This window comes from Rattus norvegicus, chromosome 13 (genome assembly GCF_036323735.1).
Source record: "Rattus norvegicus strain BN/NHsdMcwi chromosome 13, GRCr8, whole genome shotgun sequence".
NCBI lineage: Eukaryota > Metazoa > Chordata > Mammalia > Rodentia > Muridae > Rattus > Rattus norvegicus.
In genome coordinates, this window is record NC_086031.1 from 84,378,499 (window position 1) to 84,394,632 (window position 16,134).

At 44.4% G+C, this 16,134-nt stretch overlaps 1 protein-coding gene across 1 annotated transcript in view; it reads left to right on the forward strand.

The window, feature by feature from the left end:
* Positions 1-2,578: 2,578 nt before the first annotated feature.
* Rgs5 (regulator of G-protein signaling 5) overlaps positions 2,579-16,134 on the forward strand; it is a 36,799-nt gene continuing 23,243 nt past the window's right edge. Inside the window, 1 exon segment of the mRNA NM_019341.1 lies at positions 2,579-2,622. Within this exon segment, the coding sequence (NP_062214.1) occupies positions 2,579-2,622 (44 nt within the window).

The following is a 16,134-nucleotide window of genomic DNA, read 5'->3' on the forward strand; positions in this document are numbered from 1 at the left end:
TTAATTGGGGGATGGTTTACAGGTTCAGAGGTTGAGTCCATTATCATCACAGTGGAAAACATGGCGGCCTGCGGGAAGACACGGTGCTGGAATTGGAGGCGAGTGTCTTCATCTTAGTCTGCAGGCAGCCAGGAGAAACTGTGAAACGGTCAGAACGGTCAGACTTGAGCTTGTAAGACCTCAGACCTGCCCCCAATGACATGCTTCCTCTGCCAAGGACACACATGCCCCAACAAAGCCACACCTCCTAATAGTGTCATTCCCTACGGGCCAAGCTCTCACATACAAGAGTCTAGGGGGGTGATTTCTACTCTAATCATGACAGAATCTAAACAACATTTTTAGGATACTAAGGACAAACAGAAAGGATCCCTGTTACCCCTTACCTAAGAGATACTCCTTTTATACGTCTTAGGGCTTCCTTAAAATTGGCCCACAGGGTTTACTGGCACTAACCTCTAGATATCTATCATTCCTCCCATCCATGGGATCAAATCAGACCAGTCAGGACTAGTCTAATCATGGTTACTGTCAGGTCCAAAGGAAACTCCATTTCCCCAAACTCTAAAAGGCAAAAGGGATAAATGGTTATCTGTGGTGCCTATTAGCACATTCTGGCCTCCAGGATCACTTGGTATCACACATTTCAGAGTCCATGCTAACTAGCTTCCTGGCTCTCCTCACTCCCTCTACTGCCCTAAACTTCCCCAGTCCACAGACTTCCCTCCCTACTCACTGCCCTTATAACCCTGTTATTTTCAACATGTTCATTCTCTGTCTTCCTCTCTCAGTCACGACCTCTCTGTCCCTCTCCGTCTCTCTCTCTGCTCCCCTGTGCTCTCCTTCCTGCTCTGCTCCTCTCTGCTCTGTGCTCTGCTCCTGTTTGTCATACCCAGGTCCAGTCTGCTAGCCATGTTCAGTTTACTTTCTCTCTCTGTTCTGGCCTCTTCCAGAGGCCTCTGGCTGTTCTCTCTCTCTCATAGATACAATAAACCTCCTTACCCATACCATAGAGGGGTCGTGTAGTCAGTTTATACCGTTGCCAGGGACAGTGGAAAACAAACCATCAGATGCCTAATCATGTCTTCAGAGAACACTGTGCAGAGACAAAGGGGAAAGTTGTCAGGATTGAAATGGAGTCACACGGGGCAGAATAGTGGCTGCTTACAAACTCACAATTTGGGAGGCTGATGCAGGGGGAACAGAAGTTTGAGGCCAACCTGCCATTTCATGGTAGAGAGACCCCTTTCCAGGTCAACAGAAGGGATGTGTTTGTCCCAGCCTTCGAAAGGAAACTAAAACCAAGAGTTATGGGGAAATGGTACTTAGTAGGGAGCGCCTGAGCGTATTCTAACCTTGGTGCCTACTCCTATTCTCTTTGTGACTTGTTTTCAGTTGCAGGCCTATTTCACTTCAACACTAGGTGTTAAAGCAAAGAGTGGGGCAGGTTACAGACCTATCTGCCAGGAACAAACATTCTAAGGAGACATTTGTCTTCCCCTCTTTGATTACCAGACTGCTGAAAGAACTCTGAGCAATTACTCTCTTCCCCCTTCTCCTAATCTCCTTCAGGGAGAGGAAACAGCTGAAGCCCTGGGGGCATCCAGAGTAGGAATTCCTCTCCTGGAGGAAGATTTACAGCTTGTGCAATGACCTTGACCTAGTGTCAGACTGACTCGAGGGAGACACTTGGAGTTGGGACATTGGTGGGCAGGGGACCACACTTTGCCTTGTCTCTTTAGTTAGGTGTGTCCCTTGCTTTCTGTTTACACCCTACCCTACGTCATGTCAGGCCCTTAGTAGGAGTAGGGCCACATTGAACAAATCTTTTTCTGAATTTCACCATTAACTTGGCTCCCTTAATTGACTCACTGAAGAAAAGAGGCTGAGTAGAACTTGTTAGGCACACAGGCTATGACCCCTAAGTCTGGCAACAAAGTGCCTGGGAAGTTGTTGCTTATATCTAACTGCACCAAGGTATCACACATCTGCATCACCCGAGCCTGGGCTGGTTGGTTCTTTAGCTCTGAATTCCTAGCATCCATCTCAGTGCTCCTGCAGTAAGAGATCCTCAGGTACACACTCTCTCCACTGTGTGGAGAAACGTGGAAAAGAAGCAGTTTCCTCCACTGTGAGGTGGGTTCAGTGTTGTATACCCAGGACCCTTGGCATATCTGAAGTGGCTCAAGGTAACCTGCTTTCGATGAAAGCGCACATCACTGTTCAGGCTGAAGTGGGCTTTCAGGCTTCAGGCACTAATGATCTTATCTCAATTTAGGGTCTAACTCAGCCCTGACTAAACAAACAAGAGACTGCTGTGACAGAAGCAGTCGGAAGTCTGCCCAAGCAGTTCCTGCAAGCAGAAAGGGCTCCCAGCCCCCACCTAAGGCAAATTGTTGCTGTGCTCCCGCCCACAATTTCCTCCCAGGCTCCCAGGAGCCACAGAGCTGTGAGAGAGCTTGTATATATTCCTCAAAGGGAAAGGCTGCCCCAGACAGTGTTGAAGTTTCCACAGACTTTACTTGTTCGTCTGTTGAGAGGTTCGTGCTCAAGTTGAGGACCTGAGCCGCGCGCCAAAATGTGTAAGGGACTGGCAGCTCTGCCACACTCATGCCTGGAAAGGTGAGAACCGAACTTCTTCAGTGTAAGAGATGAAGGTGTGGCGAGCCTTTATTCAAGGGAGGATACCCAGAGGCACTGTGGGATGGGGTCCCACTGAGATGAAACAGATGCTTGGTGATGATAGACTTGGCATTGTCTTATCTGTAGCAATACAGAAATTTAGAAAGATCTGAGTTACGGATTCAAGAGAGGATAGTCCACGTGCCATTTAAGATACAGAGTGTCAGAGTGTTGTTTCCTACCAGAGGATGCCTATTCTGCAGGTGGTTTTGTGTGTGTGTGTGTGTGTGTGTGTGTGTGTGTTTGCTCGCTCGTGTGCGCTCGTGCGCTGTGTGTGTTAAAAGGTAACTTCCAGCACTGAAGAATAAAAGCATCCGGGTTTGAGTTGTCTCCCCTTATTTCTTGGGTAGCTTTGAGCAATTTCTTTAACCTCTCACTTTCTACATCTGTAAAGAGGGGGTAGGAAGCAAGTCTATCTCACAGGCTGGTCTTGAGGGCTGAGTGAGTGTTCATGTGTGTGAAGTGCTCAGAAGAATGTCTTAACTCAGTAAACTGTGGGAAGAGTGACCTGAATTCACACAGAGATGGGGTGTGAGGGCTCTGCAGGCAGGTTTGCAGTGGGGGCAGAGGGAGCTCCCCATTATTCCCTACTGGTTAGATAGGAGTAGCTGGATTACTGGGCAAAGGAAAAGCCCCTGGGAAACAAGGTTTGTTTGTGACCTGGAGCTCTGAGACACACGGTTGTCCAGGACTGTGCTATGGTCTGTAGAGAATCCCACATCTAAAGTAATCATCTCACTAGAAGGGGAGGGGGGAGGGGGATGTTTGCCCGGAAACCGGGAAAGGGAATAACACTTGAAATGTATATAAGAAATACTCAAGTTAATAAAAAAAAAAAAAATAAAAAAAAGAAAAGGCAATAAATGCAATTTGTTTAAATTAGTTCTGGATAGGTAACAGATATAAAAGGTCAAACTTCACTGATTCAGAAATAAGATGGCAGATGTACTTTTGTGAGATACCATTGTCCAATTATTAAATTCCTTAAGACTTGGTTAACACATGAAAAAAAAAAAACTTAACCGGATGTGATCTGTTTAGGTAGAAAGGTTCTGCGCTGTTGGTGATTGGTCCTGATTGGATTTGCTTTGACCTTCAATCATTAAAAGAAGTAAAAATGATGGTATTTTTGCATTTATTTCTATTGCTGTCATGTAGTAGGTTCATTATCAACAGTAGAATTTATTTACATTTTCACTTACCATTTATTCACTAAAGCTGAGACTTTCTAGTTGGGGGTTGGTGCTCTTCTTGCTGGAAACATATTCATTTGAAACCCACTGCAGCTGATAGGCTAGTGACATAATTGAACACATCTCAGAATTCATAATGTTAAGAACACAGTAAATTAATCATGGAGAGGAGAGGCCACAGAGAAACTGTGAAGTCTTAATGATGAAACAATTTCAGTTATTCCAAGCCTGTGCCCATCTCTTAGGCATCTGGATGGCAAGCCATACCCTGCTCACAGGACAGTGTTCCCTAGGTAGGAAGGTAAATGAGTATTCGTATCACTGAGTGCTGTGGGCCAGCAAAGAGGAGTAGGTACAGAGTACTCACTAGAAGTAAAAGGTGGGGACCTGGATGGGCCTCAGAGCCTTTGACAGTTGGGGAGGACTTCACAAGGGGTTCAAAAAATGACGCTTAAACTGATCTTCCAGGGTAGAAGAGTCAGGCAGGTATGTGTAGGAGAAAAAGATGTGAGGAATGCCTTCAAGGCCAAGGGGACAGGCTGCATGTACAAACAAGAATGTAAGAGGGTGCAGAAAGTTTGGCCAGTGTGAATGCAACCCGTACCAAGATTCAGGCGACATGCATTTGTTGTGTGTCCACTGTGAGGACATACCATCTCTGACTCTCAAGGTCCTGCCTCTGAGAGAGTCTACCATCTTCCAATAGCACCTCCTACAGAGCGAGCATTTTGTGTGGATCTTTGGGGAGGCATTCAAGATACGAACCATAACAGGGCTTAGTAGGTGGTTCTCATGAGACCCCCCCTCCCCTCACTGTGTGGTATTTTCCTTCATATTACACCCTCTCTAATGCAAGCCTCAGGGACATATTTATCAAGGAGGGGCACCCCCAAGTTTTCAGCCATACTTGGCACAGCCTCAAAGGCAGCACTCCTCACTCTTTATTCCATGGTTTGGATTTGCTTTGTCCCCCAAGGATGTATGTGGTAGAGATCATCTCATAGCGCCATTGAATATTTAAGAGCTGTGGCTGTGGCTGGTGGATTTTCATCCCAATAACAAAACACCTGAGAAAATCAATTTACAGAGAGAAAGGGTCCACTTTAGCTCTGGGCTTTGGGAGTTCTAATCCTTAATCAACTGGCTACACTGATTTTGATTTTGGACCGGTTTACAAGATGGAGCACATGGAGCAGCAAAGCTCCTCAGCCCATTCCCACGCTAGAAAGGATGGGAGGCTGGCGGCCTCACACCCCTGTGAGGACATTACCATCCTTGGCTCTCTGGGTCCTTCCTCTTAACGACCCCCTCCCTCCATTAGCACCTCCTGCAGACCTAGCATTTTGTATGCATCTTTGGATCTCTGGGGAGAGATATTAAAGACACAAACCATAACAGGGCTTAGTAGGTGGTCCTTTTGGGACCCTCCCCTCACTAAGTGGTGTCTTCCTTCCACACGTAATGTGATCCTCACCAGGTCCAAGCTGGCACCAGGACCATACTCCAAAACCTCAAGATCCTACAGAACTGGAAGGCCTCACGTATTTTGCTACAGTGAGAACTAAAGACGTTTGCCTGGAATAAGATTCTTTCTTTGCCTGAGTTTTACAAAGACCATCAGCCTTTGCTATACAGTGGGCTTTTGATAAATACATTCCTGAAAACGTTCTTGACTAATTGATAATAGCTGGAGACAGGGCTGCCCAATGTCCGCCTGGCACTTTTCTCTGCTTTCCAGGGGGATCTGGAAAAACAAACATTAGCAGGGACATGCTAGGTCACAATGGGGGAAAAGTGATCATGTTTCTGAATGATGAGGTATTGAGGGTTTCCTGCAGGGTTGGGGGAGGGTGAGGGGAAGAAAGTGAAAGGAAGCCCAGCATTTCTACAACCTGGGCAGGGAAGGTTTGGTCAATAGGAGCGTAGTCTGTTTCTGAGGATGGCAAAACTTTGGCTTTTAGACTTTAAGGAAATTCACAGCCCCGTCTGTTTCTCTGGGAGCCACCACCACAGCTGCTTTTGTGGCTTCCTATATTCCTGTATTCACTGATCACCTCTCCTCGCTCTCCGTCTCTATTAACCGGTTTATGTTGTCAGTTTCCAGAAGCTTAGTCAGGAAGGGTCTTTGGAAGGTTATCTAATATCTTCTTCCTTTTCTAGTAAGAACTACAGATTAAAGTGGGTAGATGATAATAAAATGAAGTTTATTGATGTTTCTTGGGCCGGTGTCAATGGCTTGTCTTGCTGGCTGGAGAGAAAAGGAGTGAAACTTTAATTAATCCAGGCAGGATCAATCATTAGCAACAGGAAGCAGGATGTGAATGGAAGCCAGCCAATAGCGGTTCCTCTTTCTCCTTTTCCTTTTGAGTTTCAATCAGCTCCCAGATAACATGTGGACTGTGGACCATAATTTAAAAGCTGAGTTCAGTTGCAAGGCAGCTATAGACTGACCCTCTGACTGCCCCAGAAAGTGACTGGGGGACAGACACACAGGCAGCAGAAGGAGGAGGATGCTTCAGGGCAGGAGAGGTAGCTTTGTAGTCTCCCATCCCTGCATCTGCTTTAGCTCTGGAACAAGGATGCAGAAGAAGCAGAGACCACACGGTCTTTCTCTCACTTCCCCCAGGGAGCCAAGGAAGCCCTGGCTCTCTCTGAGCCTCATTTTCTCACCTGAAAATGAGTTAAGAATCTTGTTGAAAAGAAGTACCACAAGAAAAAAGCCACAATAAAACCCACAAGGTAGGGTCACACATAGACCCTACCAAGAAATTCCCCGCCACCATCCCTCTCTGTATTGTAGGCAGCCCTGAAAACATTCTTTATAATCAGTTCTGCATCAAAGCCTTTGTCAAACATTTATTTCATACATAATCATTCACCATCCTGAAGTATTCATGTTTCTCTCTCTCTCTCTCTCTCTCTCTCTCTCTCTCTCTCTCTCTCTCTTTGTTTTAGAAAACACACTGAGCACTTTGTATACAACATTAGAAAACTCATTAAAAACCATGATTCTTATCCAGAAATTAACAGCAGTGCTCTCTAACACTTGTGACCATTCTACAACTGGGCTCTTTGAATTAGGATTCACAACTTGACATACCTTAGATTGGACTCTTAGATCTCCTAATAAATGCCCCAACATCCTCTCCCATCACTTAACACATGATTTGCAGGTACAATTTAGGAAGCTATGCTTATGCTTTAGACAGTTTTTAGAAGGGGATTGGGCAGAGTCCTGAACTATAATCTTGGCTTTTAATAGCTAAGGGCCAGTCCTGAGCCCCATCTCTAGGACTCTCTACCATACTTACAAAGAGACATGATCATGCATGATCCTCCATACTCCTAGCCCTGCCACGTTTCTTTTCTAAATTTGGACTTTATATATTACTATTTTTCATTTTCTTTTAATAATTTTCTGCACCTAGATCCAGTGCACATATTTAAAAGCTGTAGCAATTATATCTCACTAGATGTGTACCTATCCACAGAGCTGTCTGAAATGTAGAATTTAAAAAAATATTACATGTATTTGTTGACAGTATTATATTGTCTTCTACCAAACAAGTCTCATGCCTACTTGTCTGAGGATTTTTGTTTGTTTGTTTGTTTGTTTGTTGTGTGAGTGGGTCCCATGTAGTTTAATTGAGATTGATTTCGTGAACATGGAGTATGTACTGTAGGTGCACCCATACCTCCACAGGCACACAAACACATACCTACCTGCTTACACACCTCTGCACACACACACACACACACACACACACACACACACACCAGGGTGGGGTGGGCCAATTGGGTCTTTCCTAGAATATCAGTGGTTCTAATCAGCCTGAAGGTCAGAAGCATGTATTGTCAACACATCCAATCCACACGTAGCTTTGGGCTACTCACCTGACTATAGAGCTCCAGGAATAACCACAAGATGCTTCCAGGAGACGCATTCTACTGTTGCTGTACCCAGGAAGATACCTTAACTAGCCACCTAATATTTTCTTTAAAAAGGAAATGCTTCAGGGATTAAAGGGTTGAGCCAAACAACTTTGGAATTCTTTGGACAGTAACAACTTGAGCAGATCTACACTGTGAATAGCAAGTTAGACGAAGACCGGTGTTCTGTCCTCTCTCATTGCCTCTCCTGACACTTCTCAAGCAGCACCAAGTTCAACTGGACAGATTCTCACTTCTATTTCTTAAACCCCATATCTAGAAAGATGTTGGAACTGTCTCTTTAGAATCAGAGGAGGAGGAGGAGGAGGGGGGAGGGGAGGAGGAGGAGGAGAAGGAGGAGGAGGAGGAGAAGGAGGAGGGGGAGGAGGAGGAGGAGGAGGAGAAGGAGGAGAAGGAGGAGGGAGAGGAGGAGGAGAAGGAGGAGGGGGAGGAGGAGAAGGAGGGGGAGGAGGAGGAGAAGGAGGGGGAGGAGGAGGAGGAGGAGGAGGAAGCAAAGTGCTTGTGACAGTGTAAAGCACCCTGCTCCCTAAGCATTTATTATTAGCAGTGAAGTGCAGACAGCTATTTTGGTCAAGCTGTGACTTCTGTTGATTTGTGTGTGTGCAGAACATCTGTTTTTTTGGTGAAGCACTCATCTACAGGATTCAAGAAGTTTGGAAAGAATTAAGACATTCCATCTAAAAAGTGGCTTTCTGTATTTTGGCAGCTTGCTTTAAGTGGTAGCTTACAAGGGACATTTGGGTCTCTGGACCTATGAGACCTAACATGCCTGGGGGGGATTGTGTAGATAATCTGGTGTCTGGCCCTTACTGTGGTATAAGTTTCTAGAATCTTACATCTGCTTCTGAGTCCCCCATGTCTAAAACAAGTAAGCCAGTTGAATGAGTAAATTAATACATGAATCCTTGTATGGTACTTTTATGACTTTGATAAAAGATGTTTCTTTTGTTGAAGTCAGGGGTTTACTCAGACACTTTGGAGAACTGAATGACTTTCTCTTACTGCGTTTATTTGTGTGTGCAGGTATGTGTGTATGTGGTGTGTGTGTGTGTGTGTGTGTGTGTGTGTGTATGTAGTATGTAGTATGTTAGACTGGCTTTTAGACTCTGCTTTATGTGCAGTTAACCATATCTCAAAAGCAACCATGAGACGATGGTAGACTTATTTCCTGCTGCCAGTGTAACAGTTGCTATGAGTTCCGTGGCTTGAAGCAACACACATTTATTCTCATGCAGTTCTAGAGACTGAAGTCTAGAATGGTTCCCCAGGGCTGCTTTCATTCTGGACATTGTAAAGGAGAATGACTTCTTTGCCTTTTACAGCATTAGGAGGTGACTGACCTGTGTTCCTTGGCTTATGGCCCTAGCTTCATCCTTAAAGCCAGCGATTTCCTAGCATCTCTGCTCTCATTGTCACATTACCATAAGATCACGGTCCTCGTGCCTTCTTTAGACAGTGACCGATTTACAGTGAGCTCACCTTAATTTTATCACATCTGCAAAAACTATGTGTACATGTGGGAGATGTGAACATGAAACCAGATGTGACTCACTCTCCTCCCGTGTCTGCTTCTATTCTATCCTGCCTGCTGTCCATCATCTTCATCGGAAATATCTCAGCCATAGGCCATGTCTTTTCAAGGCTTTTCACAGATTTTCTTTTCCTTCTAGAAGATGTTGCTCATTGCTTCTGTCGTCTGTGGGATGCTCCTAGGCTCCCTCTGGCATTGCTTCTCCAAATCCCCAGACCTTTCTTTTTTCTTGGACAGGCTTTGTATCAATTCTGACTTACAACACGTGATAGATAGATTTATGTCTTTCTAAGCTGGCTAAAGTCCCAGTCAGAGGAAGGTGCTCAGTCCAAAGGCTGACATAATATGTGCTCATGTTTGTCAACATCATGGCTCCTGGCTTGTGGCAGCTGAGTGACTGCCTGCCTGGTTCCTAGACCCTGCTGCCACAACAAGCCCAGATCTATAATTTAGTAACAACTCCACGCACTTTCTATTCTTCAGTATTCAACATGTGAAAGCTATATAATAGACTGCATGGGTCACTTTGAAAATTTTAAAAAGTGTTTAAGGAAAATGCAAACTTCCACTTAAAGTTTGGGAAGAATCTCTGAAGAGTTAGGGCAAGGGTAAGAAGAAATTGAGATTTCTTGGGTTCCAACAGACACCTCTACACCCTGGCATACAGTCTTATCAAATCACGCACCCCCAAACAATGGTCCTTCTGTAAGTTTCTTAGAATCCTTGTAATCCCCCTTCCCCTCAGGGAGAAACCATTCTCCCTCTCTTGAGTTCCCCCACAAAAGTTTTTTACCTTCTACACAGCTCATACCACTTTTGGGGAGAAAGGGAGGTGGGGTGGGGATGGCGTCACACCTGTAATCCCACTGCCTTGACCTCTTGTGCTGAGGTTGCAGATGTGAACTACCATGCATCACATCTTCCCCTTTGGTTGGATATTTGGTATCGAATTTTCATAACAGTCATGTGACATAGATGTTGTCGTGTCGCTAATTTACTTAGGAATAAATGTCTGCTCTTAGTCAGACAAGGAACCCCACAAACCTCAGTTTGACCACAGGTATGTTAACACCAAGTCATCTTCAAGCTGCATTCAAATAAATCACTCCATCCTGTCTCAATATACAGGGGAAGCTACCAGAAGCCAGAAATGTTTCTTACTAATATTATAAAGTATTCCCACACTATTTATCATAGACTATGACAAACAGCAGCTGCTTCATTAAAATGGGATAAGTAAGTTACTATAGAAATAAATTTATGAGTCAATGGGTAACTATTTTTTTTAGTATAGAATAGAGTTTATCTGGGACACGGGCATGGGGAGGAGAGTTGAGGATGAAGTAGCATGGATAACTCTTAAAAAGAGAAATCAATAGTTTTTTTCAGGGAAAGAGAAAAGATTATTTAAAATCCAATTCTAGCCATGGAAGCCATTCTCTGGTTCCTCATTGCTAAGCCATTATTTCACTTACCAGACCCTTTTAGTCATTTGGCAAAGAGAAGCATTGAATAAGACCCTGAGTGTGTCAGGGTGGCAAGACAAAGTTTGTGAACTGATACAAAGCAGGCTGGTCTTTAATAAGATCTCCATCTTGGTGAATTCTCCTCTTCTCTTTCTTTCTCTCCTTCTTTAGCACCCTTTATTTATTCTTTCACTTGGGATATGCTAAATGAGTTTAAAGTAGGAGCCACGTGCAGGAATAAGTGTTTAGTCTGGGGAGCCTCTCTGTGATTGAACACAAAAGGATGTGTGGTGGTTGTGGGTACCACCAGTGTCTACAGAAGCTCTCGTGGGAATATCGCTGACCCTTCCACCTTTGGAGCTCAAATTTTCCACAAATATCTCTCTTCCCCAACTGCAGGACTGTTTCCCATTATCTATTATCTGGTTTCCAAATGTAATTACCAAAAGTCCAGCATTCCTGCCGACACTATTTAGAATAAGATGGGGAACTGAAGGTCAAAGGGGAATGAGTTGTTCTGGCCTGACCATCTTGTCCCTACACTGTTTCTTCATTACACCCAGTAACCTACCCTGAGTGATGAGTATGTCAGAGACAGGCCATAAAATCTTGGGAAATGTCCCAAATATCCTGGGAATTTTTGAGTAGGGAGAGACAGAGCTTGGGAAAAGCAACATCATTATAAAAATACACAGTAAGCCAACAACACAAGGAAAGAGATACTACAACATCATTGCATTGCACTGGGCAGCCATAGGAGCCTTACAGCAGGTAACCTCATAGAACAATCTCTACACATCCTCCAATGCTTTCAGAGTTGCTCATGTTGTGAGGTAGAGACTATCTGAAAGAAACTGATCTTAAGGTCGACTAAGCACAAACCTGTTGGGTGTACACTATCTTCTTGTTCAATGCATGTCTATCAACCCACACAGACCATGACAGACAGCAGCTGTTCCCCTGAAGTCTGACATATAGACCAGTACAGAAAGGCTGTAAGGAACCTGTCTACACAATGCTATGATAGGGACAGCATTAGTAACAACACACATGCTTTTCAGATATTTACTGTGCACAGAGGGCTACTGTGGACACCTCAGTGAGATAACCATATCACTGAGGTGTCCCCACAGATCTCCATCACCATTTTGTTATGCAAAGTGAGTAGTGATGCTCAGTGGATGGTGGGAAGTAGAAGATGCAGCCATGCGGTGTGACTCGGCTGGCTTCCATTTTCCACTCCACCGCAATAGCTAAAGCAACCTGATAGGCTGAAGTGGTAACAGATTTTGCAGGCAGGAAGGAGATCAGAAGGGTTTTTAAACTTGTGTGTGGTAGAAGAGAGATGATGGGGAGTGCATGTAAGAAATTATGGGAAGACAGTGGGAAACAAGACTGGTAACTGGAGATGTGGGAAGCCAGAAAGTGATGTTTTGAGTTTGGGATAGACAAGCAGCTCATCCAGCCATGATAAGGCTGTGTGTCATGGTGGTGGGTGATACCATGGGAAGGGAAGGATGAGGATAGTGAGGCAGGCTATTACATGAGGCAGGATGTCACACGAGGCAGGATGACACTGCAGCTCAATTCTTCAGGACTGGTAAATTTAAGTGTGGAGGACACATTGCAAGAATTTTCTGGAAAGAAAGAGCAATCAATCAGCTGTTGGAATGAGGAAGACAGTCTGTAAGGATCGGGGATAGAGGTTATGGGAATAAGATGGTCGTAGTTACAGATGAAACAGGCCATTGAAAAGGTATAAAAGGTACCACTCACAGCTTATAAAGATTTTGGGCCCTTGGTTTTCTTATTTATATTCCAAAGATGTCAAGTGTTAAAACCATGAAATCTCACTATAGCTAGAAGGTCAGCAGGAGTCTTACCACCTACCCCCCCACCCCTTTTGACCAGACCAGAGAACTCAAATACTTACCCAAGATCACTCAGCAAATTGACTAGATTGTCAGAAGGATTTAATCAAAGGCACATTGTCACAACGTGTTTCCCTTTCTGCCGATTGCCTTTTGTCCTGTGACTGCCCTAGACATGTTCCTTCCTTAGCACAGGACTTTCTGTAACAACATTAGAAATTATAAACCCTGCAATTTATGGTGTGCCCTGGTAGATGTACTGGGCACCAGGGGAAAGGCCTCACATGCGGTAGCTCATTTCACTCTCATAAAAGATACTTAAAACGTACGCACAACTATTTTTGTTGTATTTTAGAGATCTGAAAACAAGCAAACAGATCAGGAAGTACCCAAAGCTGTGCGTGAAGCAAGGTGATCTGAGAAGTCCGAGGCTGCCATGTCTGCCTTGGGTCACTATGCTATTCTGTCTTTTCCTTTGAGAAAAAGGAGCTTGTTTAGGATGCAATGAGAGCTGTCTGGTCAGGCGCTCAGTATCCCCTTGGCTTCTCTCAAGGAACATCCCTTCCGACGTTGCTTTTGGTCCCATGATCTGAGGTGGGATTTTTACCAGTTAAAGGCAGATGGGTCTTCTCTGCCAAGTGCAGGGCAGAGATTAAACAGGGTTCGATGGATTGTTTGTAAGTATAAGCTGGACTGCAGATCTGGAAAGTGTCATATGATGTCACTGGGATGGTTCCAGGTGGTCACATGACCTGGTTATCCAAAGCAGCTGGCTGCTACTCTGGCCTTGATGGCTTTTCTCGGTAATGGAAACTTCTCCGCATTTACTGTTCACTGTTTCCACGGTTTCATCACAGTTACAGCTCATAAGTTCTCCTAAACGCCTCCTGTTTAAATCTGAGCAATCTTGCTCTCTTCTGCTGAAACATTTTTCTACTTACCAAAAAAAAAAAAAAATACTGATTGCTTGAATCATGTTAAATGGAGACCATTATTTTTAAGTTTCTTGTTTGAAGCTCCAGCATCTCTGGCAGTCACTCCAGGGTCTCAGGGCTAGGTCTTGGGTCGAGCTGCAAGCTCTGCGGCTTTGGGTTTGGAATTACTATGGGCACTGTCTATCCTTCTTGCCACCAGTGCAGTCCCACCATCATCCCAGTGTGTGTGAAAATGGGCAGAGACGTGCAGCTGCAGTAATGGAACTGACTAGTTCTGGAGCCTAGTAGAGTATTGTGGATCTCTCTCTCTCTCTCTCTCTCTCTCTCTCTCTCTCTCTCTCTCTCTCTGTCCCTCCCCCCTCTCTCTCCATATATATATTTGGAACATATATGTATATATACACATATATTTTCTTTCTGTGTCTCCAATACTGTTTATTGGAGGAAGTCATAGTGTCCCCCTGTGGAGGAGAAGAGAGACTGAGGTGGAATACTGCCCTCCCCTTCATCATCATCCATTTTTATAGAAGTTCAGGGTTACAAGTCCCCAAGGCAAAGGAATATTAGAGTTAGAGTTGGCACTGGGAGGGCTCTGCTAAATGAATAGACATGGTGATGATGGTGACCATGATAACAATGGTAGTAATCACAGTGGCCAGCACAATGGCATACTGTTTATGTACCAGGGACTGGACCAGCCTGTACAGTCATCCCTTGCTCTCCTCGAAGAAATTCTTACATCGTCTCCTAATTCATCCTAATCTTACAGATCTGTTGTTGAGGCGCAGGGGTCCACAGCTTGCATCGGTTCACTCAGAGAGTAAGTGGCTAAAGGAGAGTGAGATGATCCGTTCAAGGCCAATTCTAGGTTATCTTTGGCAGATAAACAAGTCTATTAGTGGTTAGTCGTGGTTACATTAGCTAGACTAGTAGTCATTTCTCAAAGCTTCACCATCAGTTTATGAAAGCAGGACCACTGTACCTGCAATGGAATCAAAGTGAACACATACCTTTTCTAACAAGCTGATGTAAAGTGTTTATATAATTCATTCCTCAGTATCAACAAAGTCCTGGGTGTCTGTGTTCTGCTTGCCCCTGTATGAAGGATTTGCTAACCCACAAGAGGATCTGAGTTGAGATTCTGATGCCCTCGTGGTTGATACTAGACAGGAAACCTCAGGAGTCAATGACTAAACCACAGGGCCCATCTCTAGGAGTGAAAGGTTATCTCCATCTTTATAAACTTGGTTTAACATGGTCCACAGTAGGCTTTACCAATCCAAGTCCGAGCATAGCTCCTGTGACTAGAGAGATTATTATTGACTGCACATTTTTTAAAAAGTCATTTCTAGCAAACATTCCATTATCAATTGTCTTGATCAGACCAGCAGGAACAGTTATAGAAGGCCTGACCAGAACCTGGACTTTCTAAAAAGGCTTGCAGATCACCACTGAGAAGTACACATCGGGTTAGAGCAGACACCTACTGACCTACACCCATCTCACAGAGTATCAACTGTAAGCGGCTGAAAGTATAATAGCTAACAGATTTCATTGTTCCTCATCCTTTGGCTTTTGCCTTTGATTCCACAGAGTTCCTTACAAGTGGTAGTGTGTGACATGGGCAGGCACACTGCAAAGATACTGCTCCTTAGTCTCTTAAGTAAGTAAGTGAGCGCAGAAGAAACTGCGTGTGGCCTAGGTTTATAATTGACACTGTCTTATGAAGACGTTAGCTTATCTGGACAAGTTTTCTGTTGACTACCTGTGCATGCGTGTGTGTGTGTGTGTGTGTGTGTGTGTGTGTGTGTGTGTGTGTGGTCTGTACATATATGTGCACATTTGTGGAGAGGTCAGAGGACAACCCTGGTGGTCATTCTTCAGGGTTCGTTTATTTACTTATTTGTTTATTTTTGAGACAGAGCCTGTCATTGACTTTTAGTTCATAAAGTAGCCCAGGCTGACTAGCCAGTGAGAAACCGAGAACCTGCACGTCTCCTACTATCCTGCATGGAGACTATACGTGCACACCACAGTGCCTGACATTACCTTTTACACCTAGTTTCTGGTTTCTTCATGCCTACAAAGTGAACACTTTCTGGGCCCGAGCCTTTCCTAGTGTTTCGTGGCCTTTGCCTATGAGGGCATCTGAATGACAACGGTTTGGGTACAGCTCAATTAAGAGCACAAAAAATGGCAGTTGTTATTAAGTCTAATAGGAAATGGTGTGAAGTAACAAGAGCTTGAGGGATGTGAGAGATAAATGTTTTCTCCATAAATATGCCATAGTTGACAGCTGCTGTTGTCAGTTCTATTATTTTCCAACTGTCTCGTAGTTCAGAATGTCGTCTAATGCAACTAATCACATGAGCGCTGGGAGAGAGCTGTCATTGCTGAAGCCACATCTCAGTTTCTTAACAATGATGACACTGTATATTTTTTGCCAGCCTTCTTCACCTTTCTACTGCTTATGTCACCCAGGGATATTTTATACAAACTAACTGT